The sequence below is a fragment of the Girardinichthys multiradiatus genome, chromosome 4, assembly GCF_021462225.1.
Source record: "Girardinichthys multiradiatus isolate DD_20200921_A chromosome 4, DD_fGirMul_XY1, whole genome shotgun sequence".
NCBI lineage: Eukaryota > Metazoa > Chordata > Actinopteri > Cyprinodontiformes > Goodeidae > Girardinichthys > Girardinichthys multiradiatus.
The window spans coordinates 27,615,596-27,628,381 of record NC_061797.1 but is presented as its reverse complement, the minus strand read 5'-3'; the positions used below and the strand labels follow the sequence as shown (position 1 = coordinate 27,628,381).

General features: G+C 37.9%; 1 protein-coding gene across 1 annotated transcript in view; it reads right to left on the bottom strand.

Moving 5' to 3' along the window:
- cpne7 (copine VII) overlaps nt 1–12,786 on the bottom strand; it is a 49,773-nt gene that overhangs the window by 20,259 nt on the left and 16,728 nt on the right. The window contains exons 6-11 of the mRNA XM_047363377.1: nt 10,817–10,900; nt 9,766–9,855; nt 8,630–8,728; nt 8,328–8,414; nt 8,025–8,084; nt 6,046–6,179 (exon numbers count right to left, since the gene is read on the bottom strand). Coding sequence (XP_047219333.1) covers nt 6,046–6,179; nt 8,025–8,084; nt 8,328–8,414; nt 8,630–8,728; nt 9,766–9,855; nt 10,817–10,900 — 554 coding nt within the window. The remainder of the gene's footprint in view (nt 1–6,045; nt 6,180–8,024; nt 8,085–8,327; nt 8,415–8,629; nt 8,729–9,765; nt 9,856–10,816; nt 10,901–12,786) is intronic.

The following is a 12,786-nucleotide window of genomic DNA, read 5'->3' as shown; positions in this document are numbered from 1 at the left end:
AGAAGAGTGACGTCAGCAGCCGCTCTTCCTCAGCTCCCTGCTGACCAAGCTACCCATCTTGTTCGGTAGGGGGCGCTGTGCACGTCTGCATTGCATTACATTGCAAACGTGCCGAGAAATTGATTGAATTGCAGCAGGACCGAGCTCAATTTGTGGCAGTGGCAGGCAGAACTGGTAGTTCCGGTGGCAGGCTGTGGTGGAACTGCCACAGTCTGCCGCAGGGTGGCACGGGATTCCGCGAGGATGCCAGAAGGTGCCAGACCGGCCGTAAAAGCTTGCCAATGCGATTGCCGCTGTTTTTGTGGAAGTTGATGCTGATTATCGGCAAATGGGTTGTCATTATTGTTATAGCCTGTTACCTTTACATAATGATTTCATTATTGATTATTATTTAATAAACAGCTTTAGACCCATAACATAAGGTGATTGTATTTACTTGACATGGAAAATAAATAGCACTATGTGTATGTGTGACGTGTTGAAAGGATGACGAAGATTTATTGCACAAACAGCCGGTTTATTATAAAGCACGAGCGGCTATTCTGAATCGTCACTCACAGAAAAATATAAATAAATGCTTAAAAACACGCTGGATGTCCCGGCCTGGGACATGGCCTGGCATCCTTATATTTATATGAGGATGCCACCGGAACTACCAGTTCTGCCTGCCACTGCCACAAATTGAGCTCGGCTCTGCTGCAATTCAATCAATTTCTCGGCACGTTTGCAATGTAATGCAATGCAGACGTGCACAGCGCCTCCCACCGAACAAGATGGGTAGCTCGGTCAGCAGGGAGCTGAGGAAGAGCGGCTGCTGACGTCACTCTTCCGCGCCCGCAGCTCGGAATGCTTTTTCGTTTTCGAGTTCTGGGCAGTACTTTGCGGGCAGACCACAAAAACGAAAAAGCAATGTCTGCTTTGTTTTCTTTTTGATTATGGCATAAAATGTGCAGTCGTGAAGAAGAAAATGCAAATGCAAATAGGATGATTGATTACTAATTTTATTTATGGGTCAAATAACGCAGCCGCATTCTTAAAATGAAAAAGCATTTCTGGAAATGCTTTTTCATTTTCAAATTTTACATTTCAAATTGAATTTTGGTATCTATTTGCTGGGGTACATTTTGAAAAATAAATCTCAAATGTCTTTTTCTTTTTCATTTTAATTAAGTGAAAGAATGAGCAGTCTTGAAGAAGAAAATTAAAATGCAAATAGGATTATTGATAACTAATTTCATTTATGAGTCAAACAATGCAGCCACATTCTTAAAATGAAAAAGAACTTCTGAAAATGCTTTTTCATTTGAAATATGGTAACGATTTGCAATGCTTTTGCAAATGGGCTCTCATTGGTTTGGTCTTGTTCTTGAGGTAGTACTAGAAAAGGTGGGCTGCATATGTAAGTGAGCTAAATGTAAGCCTGCCTGGCATTGCCTTTCCAAGTAAACGTTTTTGAGAAAACAGTTCCACCTAATTTCTAGTTTCCTCTCACTGCCCAAATATTGCATCTTAGATCAACTCGCTGCTCTGTAATGCCCTTAGATGTGAGTGTGTTTGTGCATGGTTGTCTCTCTAGAGCCTGTCCACAGTAAAATCCCTCCTCTCGCCTACTGACCATCAGGATTAGTTCCAGGCCCGCCATCCCCTGCATCCCTGCACAGGATTATGCAGGGTTAGATAGATAGTGGATGGATGGTTTTATTTTATAATAAAGAAAGTAAAAGTGTACTGTTAGCCTGTTCAAATCTTTCAGTTTACTGTAATGAGACTAAATTGGTCACATTCAGATAAAGAACAGAGCTGTCAGATCTTGTTTTCCGTCGCATTTGTGACAGTTTGCCTACAGACAGCTTTCTCTGATTGTCGCTTCTTTTATCTGACCATATAGTTCATTTCATGCCTTTTTTGACCAAATAATCCCCCCACCATTTTCCACTTCAGATAGATAACAAACACCATCTCTTGCTCTGAATAATCATAGTTTGGGGCACAAACACTGGAGAAGATACTGTATCTTTAACTCAGTTAGACCAGATGAAGTTCCAGATTAAAATTAACTGTGTAAGCAGGTGATGGGTTTTTTGCTTGGTTGTGACTGCTGTTGCAGTGGTTAATATTGTTTTGAGGCAGCTTTTCAGATATCACAAGTGTTTGATTAACTGTGAAGATTGCAGGCTTGCTCAAGCCTTGACAGGGGACTTGCAGAGCAGTCAAATAACTTTCAAGTGAAGTGACTCAAATTTGTAACTTTTAGACAATTGGAGGCCATGTCTTCTGCTTTATCATTGGTCGTTTATTGCATTATGTTAGCAACCAAACTAAGAGGCCAGATTTATTATTATCCCCCCTGCTTTATCTTCTCTTAGTTTTGATTGTACATTATTTTCAAGGGCTGCAAATTGTAAGTGCACAAGCTCCGCAGTTTCTGGACAATTGGACTTTTTTCTATCACTGGTTGAAATTTGATGTATGTTTTGACCTTGAGTTTTGTAACCATTTTTCTCTAAAACATCTAAATGAGTAGAAATGTTCTTCTCTTTGACGCAGTCTTTCCACTCTCTCCAGCAAATGCTGCATATTGTACCCAGATATAAAAAAATCCAGTCACAGTGTTTGTCAGAAACCCATAGATGTCTTTTTTTAATACACCCGTTAACAACTTTCATCCGAATAAAACGGTTCCACTGAATAGAGCCCTTACTCCCACTGTTGTTGTCATTTCAAACAGACTGATTCAAGCATAGGAAAAAATAACACTGCTTTTGGTTTTGCATCAACTAGCCTCAAGTGTATCTATAGCTTTGTTATTAAATAATAGGGACTGGAGAAGAAATTCTTCATGCCTGGCATTTCTCTGACACATACTGTACTTTTGATGTTGTTAATAAAGCAAATTTATGGTGGAAATACTTTCAGAAGCGTTACAAAATAAGCTTATAATTTCAGAATTTCATAAAACTTAAGGCCCAAACTGAGTTTTATCTCTTCTGAAAACAAATCTGCAAACATGATTGCTTGCAGAAAATGATGATCTTCCATTAAAATCTAAGTGAATCCAGTCAGCGGACAGGCTGCTCAAGCTTTTCAGCAGATGTAAGAGCATCAATGGAGCTGAACTTTATTCAAATGATAAAAAGACAGAAGTCAATTATTTGGTAAATCTGACCTGCTGACAGGATGCAGCAGTGCAGTTGGGTCACTGGTTTTTTCTGGCTGTGTGTCTTGGGGGGGATCCTCAACTCAGATTTTAAATTCAGTAAACAGATCAGTGCGGTAGGCTAGTCTAGCTTTTATCATTTGAGGCTTATTAGTAAAGTCAAATAATTATCTTCCTTATGAGAGGGTTATTCGTGCTTTTATTACTTCTAGACTGGACTATTGCAACTCCCTCTAAAGTGGAACCAGTCACACCTTCGCAGTCTTCAGCTGGTACCAAATTCAGCTGCCTGTCTGCTAACAGGGACAAAACGATCTGAGCACATCACCCTGATTTTGCATTCCTTCCAGTGTCTGGGCTGACTCCCTCATTGCAAGATAGCCCACCATATCTCCAGTCCATCGAATAGTGGCTTAAATTTGATCATACATTCTATGTGCTTTTGAAATTCACATCATGGAAAGAAAAATACATGTATGTCATCAATATGCCATTTCCCTGATTTTGCATTCCTTCCACTGGCTGCCCATTTATTTTAGAATTGTTGTTAAAATTCGCTTTTGTTTTTAAATGTCTAAATGTTCTGGTACCTCTTCACCTTAACAAGCTTTCACATTAACACATTCCCAGCGAAATTCTAACATCTCAAGACTAGAAGCTCTTAGTTGTTACCAGGACTCGGCTCGTGACCAGGGACACAGCAAAGTAAAAGTAGGCGGATTGATGAATGGACAGACGGACGGATTGATGAAAAAAAGCTTTCATTGCTTCATTAGTACTAGAAAAGTCTGATTTTGTTTTCTAGAACTGGTATTTGCAGGGGTTTGATACATCACTAGCACAAGAGAATAAAGACTGCTGCCAAGTCATGTTCATTGTATGTCTTGCCTCATTTTTTTGGCACCTATGAGGAGCCACATGGAGATGCAGCCAGGAGATGCAGCCAGTGTAACAACCCTCTCAGAAAGGTAACCGAGTCTCTACCCACACAGACAAAAAGCTAGTCACTCCAGCTCCATCATGCACTCCTCTGCAAGGACTTGAAAATCCCACATCACCTATGTTCACTAAAGGCTAAAAGGTCTCCTCACCCACGCTTTACAACCTCAGTAAAAATTCCAACTTTAAAGGGAAGGGCCTCCTACACTTGCAGTCCTGTTTGCCCACAGGTATGTTTCCATGTATGATGATTTAGTGTGAACATGTGAAGGATAAAACTACCAGGATCGGCTGCATATTATCAGGCAGGTTTACACTGTCTATCTCTCGGATGCTATAATTAGCAAGACAGTGTTCCCCTGATGTTCAGTAGGAGGATCTGCATAAATCAGCAGTCAAGTCTCATCTGGCTTAGTTTTGACAGATGAGAGAGGATTTCTCCCCAGATCAGATCATTCTATGTATATGTTGTGTTAATTAACTACCTGCAGGTCTGTAAGTAATCGTTTTTCAACATTGTTTAATGAAAAGCAAATGTTAACCAATCAGCGTCTTCATCACATGCAGACATATTCAGCTTCATGCTCCAACTCTTCTGTCTTTACATCAGATTTGACACCCTGCTGATTTCCCCCTGCCTCCCACTTCTGTCTGAAGTGCCTGCTATGCTGGTGTCAGCCCCTATCTCATCTGTAGCACGGTGTAATGAGGCTATGTAGACTAAGAAGGAGAACCAGTTGCTGCAACTGTTGCTGGTAGCTACAACTGTGAAAGATGACATGGTTTGCCTGTCAGCACATCTAAACATTTTGTGAAACAAAAGGATTAATGAATACGGTACATGTTACTTTTTGTAAGAATACTTTGGTGTTTGCTTCTACCACAAAGAAATCCTTTGAAAGAAACTAAATTTTTGTCCTGGGTTTTGTTATGTAAAAAAATGTTTTATTGGTATATTTCATAAATCTGTAATATGAATGGTCCGTTTTAGTTCCAATTTACACCAGCAGTTGCCTTTTCCACCAAAATTCCAGCGCTAGTCAAGGCTTTTTCAGAGACCTGTGAGTTAAATGACTTAAATGACTCAAAACACCACCGGGTTTGTAACTTGCATCTGATTTGCGGCTGTTGAAGTTGGCACTGCACAGTGATGCAACATGTAAAAATATACATTTAGGTACTGTGTAACAAAAAATTAAAATTATATCAGAACTTTATTTTGCTGTACTGTAAAAGGAAATGACATCAGTTGCACACCCTCCTGTTGATTTTCTGGTTACAGACACAAAGAAAACCTACTGCAACAAGTATATATTCACTTGCTGCTTAATTGTGTTTTTGCATGGACCAAAATCTGCTGTTGGTGTGGTATTTGTGAAAATAAGATGAAATGGATGAGGAATATGAAGGATTTAAAATCTCAGAGTAGACAAAGTGAAAAATATCTTTTTTTTTTTTTCTAGTTGACAGATAGATGGAAGGGTGATAATTAATGGAAATTTTGGAAGAAGATGAGAATAAAAATGTACCACAAAGAAGAAAATCTAGAATACCAGGTCAGAGTTTTTGTTGGCCTCAATTGCAAGCATGTACTTTTGTCAGAATAATACTATGCATAACTAATGCAAGTGAAGGCCAAAGATTAATTGCTGTAGTCTTCCACAATACAGTTTTCTTATCCATTACCTAAAAGAAAGTTTAACACTGTGACACTTTTGAACTGCAAAGGTTGTAAAGCATTATTGAAAATATCTGAGTGAATACAAAATAAGGAAAAGAAGCTGTTGATTATCACCTAGCTGTAGAAGCTGAATCACAAACTGGTGAGTAGAAATGCCTTTATGTTCCATTGGAGTAGGACATTTTAGTGTGAAATCCCACTAAAAAGAGCTTTTAATCCAGAGAGCTGCTCCAAAGAGCCATTTTCAAGAAAAAGAAGATTGACACACCTGTCATAGTCTTGACAGATCTCCCCCACTGCTATCAGAGCCTTTAAGTACTCATTGGGCTGGTACGGGTTAATGTAGTGCAATGAGCAGCTGTTCCTCGGGTCTCCATTGGAAGCCGTGAAGTCAATAGCAACCTGATAGAAAGAAATAACATCGGTATGTCACAAATGTGAGAATTAGCGTTCTTCCAAAACGCCCATATAGAACTCAAAACATTTCTTATTCCTGCAAGTTACAGGCTGGGATCTCCAAAATACGAGAAGCATGTGACCTTTCTAAGTTATTCTGCCATTTTTTATCTTGGTGCCTGTTAATGTCAAAATACTTTTCTTATGAAAAATTTCTCTGGAATCCGTTCAGGAGACTTTGCCTGACCCAGTCAGAGAGAGGACTGATCAACCTTTTGAGATTTGGTTGTTTTTTTTTGTTTGTTTCCATCATATAGTAAGTAAAGCTATGAAAGAGTTTTTCCTTCAGCAACTTGTGTTTTCCTTCATATCCAACAATTAGTGATCTAAGGTGGGAAACCTCTAGACATCCAAACCTGTGGCAGAACTGACAGCCAGCCAATCTCAGAGTGACATCCAGGCTGACAGAACCTCAATAGAAAGGTCAAGAATTTTTCCCTGAAAATGATTTTCTGTTAGATGGTGAGACTGTCAGAGTGTGACATTTTTTGGACTGTGTTTGTGACTTTGTTGTTTACTCTTTGCTTAGTTGTTTCACTTAGAATAGTTTCCTTATGTCTGTCATTATTATAGTTCTGTATCTCCCTTGGATTCTCTGTTTATTCATGTCAGGCATTTTGTTCCCTCTCCGTTTAGTCCCTTAGGTTTAGTTCTAGTTAGGTCAGCTTTAGTTATTGTTTACATCTTTGTTTGTCCTCGTTTCATCTGCTTTATTCTCAGTTTGTTCTATCAGTGTTGGGTTAGGTTTGTTTACTTTTGTAGTCTGGGTTTCTTTATGGTTTCTTTGTTTAGTCCTAAGGTCTTGGTCACCTCTAGCTTCTCAGTTTCCTTTTAGTTCATGTTTATTCTTGATTCTATGTTTTATTTATCTTGGTCTATAGTTTTTGTTGAGGTCTGTTTCACTGTTTTGTTAATTAGTCCTTTTCCTCATGTCTCAGTTTTATTAGGTTCACCTGTTCCCTCTGCCTTCCTGCCTCCTTGTCTCACCTGTTCTTAGTTCCTTTGAGTACTTGCCTTTGTCTCTCTCTGTATATTAGTTGGTTTTGTTTCATTATGCTCTGTTGGTTCCTCGCGTTCATTACCCTGTGCACTACCCGCATCCTTGCCTTGAGTACCTGCAGTACTTATGTAAGTTTGGATCTGACTCTGGTTTATACCTGCAGTGTTTTTGTTACGTTTTTTTGATATTTTGAATAAAGCTGAAGACTGCTTTGAAATGCTGCTTCCGAGCTCTTGTCGGCGATTTGGTCCAACCCCAAAACCACACCGTGACAGAGACTGATTATGAAAATTAATATAGTTTGACAAAACTTGGTACACTTTTTTGTTGTTTATAAAATGTAATTTTTCCAGTAAGGGAAGCTTGAATAAGTTTGAATATATCAGAATGAATTATGATCAGAGGTAAGTACTTCAATATTTTACTCCCACATAGGCTGAAGAAGTTATAGATACATTGTACATGTAAGCTGTTGCATCAAGAAGCTGCTTCCATCACAGTAGTTCTCATAATCTTACTTAAATCCACCAACAACCGATGGAAAAAAAGCTGTACAGAGGCCAAAGGTCACAAGATGGAAAAAGTTTCTGTTTTTCCCTGAGGCTGCTAACAACAAAACTAGTGCTATACACAGATACAAAATACTGTTAGGAGATTAAACAAAACATTCTGTGTGTTACTAATGCAGACAAGATGTATTTATTTGTTAAATCTAGATTATTTTTGCTGAATTTGGCCACTCTGTAGCCATGTGAAAATTGCAGCTAGTAAACACAGATTGCATAGCTCACCGTAAAATGAATTTGGCATCCTCCCATAATGTAATCTAAGAAGGAGTAGACTCTGTGGAGCTGAAAGGAAAAAACAAAGGAACATTTCCATCAGGCAAAACCTCAGGATAGATTTCATTATAGGCTTATGATCTGCAACAGAATGATCACCTACGCTAACAGGAAGTGCTGGTCAATAAAGCAAAATTAAAATTAGAACTTGATTGACTTTTTATGTTGTTATGGTGCAAATTACAGCAGGTTAATAGGCTCACACAGTAACGGATTCAGCTTCACTATTGTATTTCTGCAGCAGATTCTTACCTTTAGGTCACTGAGAATGACAACTCCTGAATTTTTATAGTTTCTCTTCTTCTGTTTATATTTAGGATTCACACAATCCCATGAAACCTTCAACAAAACAAGTTAAAGACAAAAATTATTAAAAAATTAAAACAGAAGCAACAGAGCATTGCATTCTAATGACATAAAAGCACCATGACATTTGGTTCATGTCAGATAGATTTCAGCAGCATGAAGTGAGAGGCATGCTGGAAATGGATGAAGCAGTTACATCGCTGACTCTCCTCTACTTTCTTTTCCGTCCTGCCTCTAAATTCACTGACCTTATTTCCGCTGGAAATTTTTTGCATTTCCCTGAAAGTGGCGTAGAACTCGCCAATGAAATCATGCTTCCCCCTGGAGTCGTAATCCCACACCAGGCACTATGACACACAGAAAACACTGCTTACTCCCTCGGTTTGGCTCTGAATATATAATATTTACAGAGTGTCCTGCATGACAAAAGAAAGAATAGCAGGAGAGCAAACAGCACACATATAGCACAAATTCCTATAACTATGTGGAAAACATTTTCATTTATTTTATTTTGATTAATGATGTCCTGAAAACCTGCCCTGTTTTCTTCATTTGACTATTTATCCTTAAAAAACTGCATTTTCTTTGACTCCCTTCCTTAAAATGTAGTTACAATCGTACAAAGGTTGGAGACATACCCTTTGGTGCTTTAACTGGGCATAATCTTTGTGCTGAATGGAAAATCTCAGTATAGATTTCATTTTATGCATTGTGCCTGAATCCCACACTGGAATTAGACAACATTTTATGGTCAATGTTTAGTATATTTATTTTAGAATTAAAATAAAGGTTTTCAGTTAATCTGTGTTATAGTCCTTAGAAAGAACATCAGAGTCAGATAAAATTGGAATCGGCAGATCAGTACTCAAAGAAAAACACAAATCCAAAAAACTAATTTTAATTTGAACAAATCAAACAAACAAACAAACAAAAGGACACAGCAACTAGAAAAAAATAGTTGCGAGCTGTTCCATGTATGACTTAAACTATTAAAAACTTGCACCAGATAATCATTGTTGGAGAAAAAGTGGTTGTTAAAAAAATCTAGAATGATTATGTCAGAAATGACAAAAAAAATTTAAAAAGTTTTTTAAACCCTATGCGTTCAGATGATTCCCCGACAAGAGCAGCAGACTGAGTGATGCAGCCATTATGCTGGGTGTTTAGCCTACTGCTCAAAGCTGTGTGGGCAGTGATGAAACACAGTAACATTATGCACCCAAAAATGAGCTCTGTTGAGTGCGTTAATACACTGATTGTCCATGTTTTCCAACAGCAGTTTTTTTTTTTTTTTGGCCGGGCACTGCAAAAACATATGTCCTTCAAAAATACAGTTTCAGCAGAGCAGTTGTGGACATTTAGAGATCCCCTTGTGGAGTATTACCTTGAGTTTCCGCTCTTCATCACAGCTGCACAGAGATATGAGTGACACTTTAAAGGGCTCCCACACTGGATTCAGGTTGTTTTTGATCACCTGTTGAATGAAGACAACAGCACATCGGAGCCCTGATGATAAAACAGCTTTAGACCCCTTCCCTCTACGATGTAGCCCCACCACCTCGGCACCATTGTCAATTCTCCATAACAAACAGAAAATACAAAAGCTCTGATATTATTTATCATCAACAACAAGACATCTATTGTAATGCCTAGTATTATGTGTTATTACATATTATGTTTGGTATTATTGTTAATCTTATAAAATATTATTAGAAAGAATGCCAACATCAGCTCCAGATCAGTTCCCCAATTCGTAACCCAATTGTTGCATTCAATTCCAGGTCACTTCCACTTTGTTAATGTGAACAAACATTTTTGTACCTATATTCTTCGCCATTGCACATAGGTTATATCTTGCAGTAACTAAGTATCTTTTTATAACTATGTAGATAAATAATCATAACACAATAATAAAACACTATAATAACACTATAATAGCACTAATAACACTATAATAACATTTTCTATCACACCATACAGTTTAAACCAGATATTTCCATACAATATACTGATCATATGTAATCAAACAACTATGATAACCCAATCTGATAGACAATATACACCATATTATAAAAAGTTACTTTAAATCATCTGTTGTATTAATGGATCAAAACATAATCTAAGGTGGCTGGTATGAAATGATTTGCAACCGCAAAGGTTTTAAATAGCAAATAATCAAAATGTCCAACAACACATCTAATTCAAACTTGAAAACTGTTTACATGATATATAGAAACCAACCAATAAATTGTGTGTTTTACATATAGGGTAATAGCAACAACTGATGACGTACCAGCTATTTAAAGGATTGTACCATTTCCTGGCGAAACATATTACCTGCTACTATTTGTGACTCCCTATTAGGCAAGGGACATCAGTTGTCATAGCTTTAGGGTAAACCCAAAAATGAGATTCAGCAGAAATACGTTTACTACCTCAGTTCTGTGGACAAGCTGTTCAGTTCCATCGTCGTTGATACGAAATATTTCCAGAAATGGGTCTGACTTGCTGAACAGATCCTGTGACAGAAGATACAAGAAAACTGATGGTCCAGTATGTTTTTTAGACATCCATGAGGTGACATGATGTAACATTTCTTAGAAATCAGTTTCTAAAATGACTTCAGTAACTTGTTTCATGGCTTTTTCCTTGTTAGCCTGAGATAAAGATCTGTTTGGCATGAGAACACATGATCACATCCGAACTGTGATCTATAGCATATTTCACAAAGTTTTGAGATAGTTTGACATACTGTAGCTTGGAAGTTTAATAGTTATTTCCCCTCCTTTGTTGGAACTCTCAGTCTCTGTGATTTTAAGTATCTTGACACAAAACCTGCAGTATAAATCATGAAACTAGGTGGAGGGGTGAAGCAAGAGCAAAGGGACAAACTTGTTCAATTTTGGTAAGGATGCGGACAATTTTCCTTCAAATAGCAGGATACAGAAATGGTGGCTGCCAGATTCATTTCCTGCTCTGAATATTTGTTCGGAGGTTGTCACATAACTTATCTAAAATAAAAGAGAGATTGACAGATGAACTGCAGACTGAAAGGTTTATGTCCACTGATTAAAGGTGAAGACACACTTACAAAGTTTCCTGCACACAAAGTAGGCCGCATTGAACCATTCACCATGAGGTCTAAAATTAAGAACCCCTTACTATTTTTGCAGTTTGACTTTATATTTAGCTGCTGCATTTTTCTTTAGCAAATAGCCTAACTACCTACAATCAACTTAACAGCTTAATATTAAAGATTCACTTGTAATCTTGTAGCTATGGTTTACATCATCGATGCAGGTAAATAAATATATTGCTCAAATAAAACCGTATGACACATTGGTCATGCTTTTTCAGTATTTGTGGTAGCCTCTTATTATCTCATCTGCAAGGCATCCGAGAGAAGCGGCTACACAGATTATTTAGGTCAATTGATTCTTCAGGGACGAAAACAAATAATTACAGTTGTGTAAGTCTGTGAGTGTGTATGTTTGTGTGGCTGTGGCACATGGAAGTACAGGCCAGGAGACAGTTAAGGGTGCATTTCCCACCACATTAGCCATATATGTCTCCTGAGGGATTGGGGGAAAAAATTGAAAAAAATGAAAAAGCTGAGCTCTAGTATCATTTTTTTGTTGCCATCACAACCAGTAGACAGTGGGCCTCAGCTCCTTGGGTTGATGAGAAATGCATGTCATTTAATCTCTGGCCAACAAGATATTAATACAAATCAATAGCAGTTACCACAATCCATAATTAAATTCTCTGTCGACCAGCACATATCCTCTGACCTGCATGAAAATGCTGCAGGATGAAGTGATATAACTGGAAAACAGATGAAAAGGAACTGTTTTGGTGATTAGGTTATTACATGTTGACATTTTGGAGCGACGGCTACAGTGTCACTACTAGTTAGCATGATAATGCAACACAACATGAATGACGAACCAAAGAGACAGAGGTTTGAGCTCAACTGGAGATCATTATTTACATTCATTATTAGGCCAGGTTTACCAGTGTGATCAGATTTAGAACAGGATTTTGTTTAGTTCAGGGGCCAAAGACAAGATTCGCCCAGGGACCAAAGTTTTCAAACCAGAGTGTGAACCATCTGCAGAACAGATGTGTCTCAAGTAACTCTGGCCTTTATTCATCTTCAGGGTTCTCCATTTTAAAACCTCCAGAATCAGTTTTCCAGATTTTTATGGGAGATTTGTGAAGCTATTGGGCCATTTTTAGCATTTGAGCACACATATACTGTGAATTTGTGGTTTCAATGTTTATACAATGTTATATTATTTTCAGCAGACAGTGTGAAAGATACTCTTTTAAACATATACATTTTTGGTATCTCCGCCTGCCACTTTCTTCATTTGAAATCAACCTTTCTACACATTATCCATTT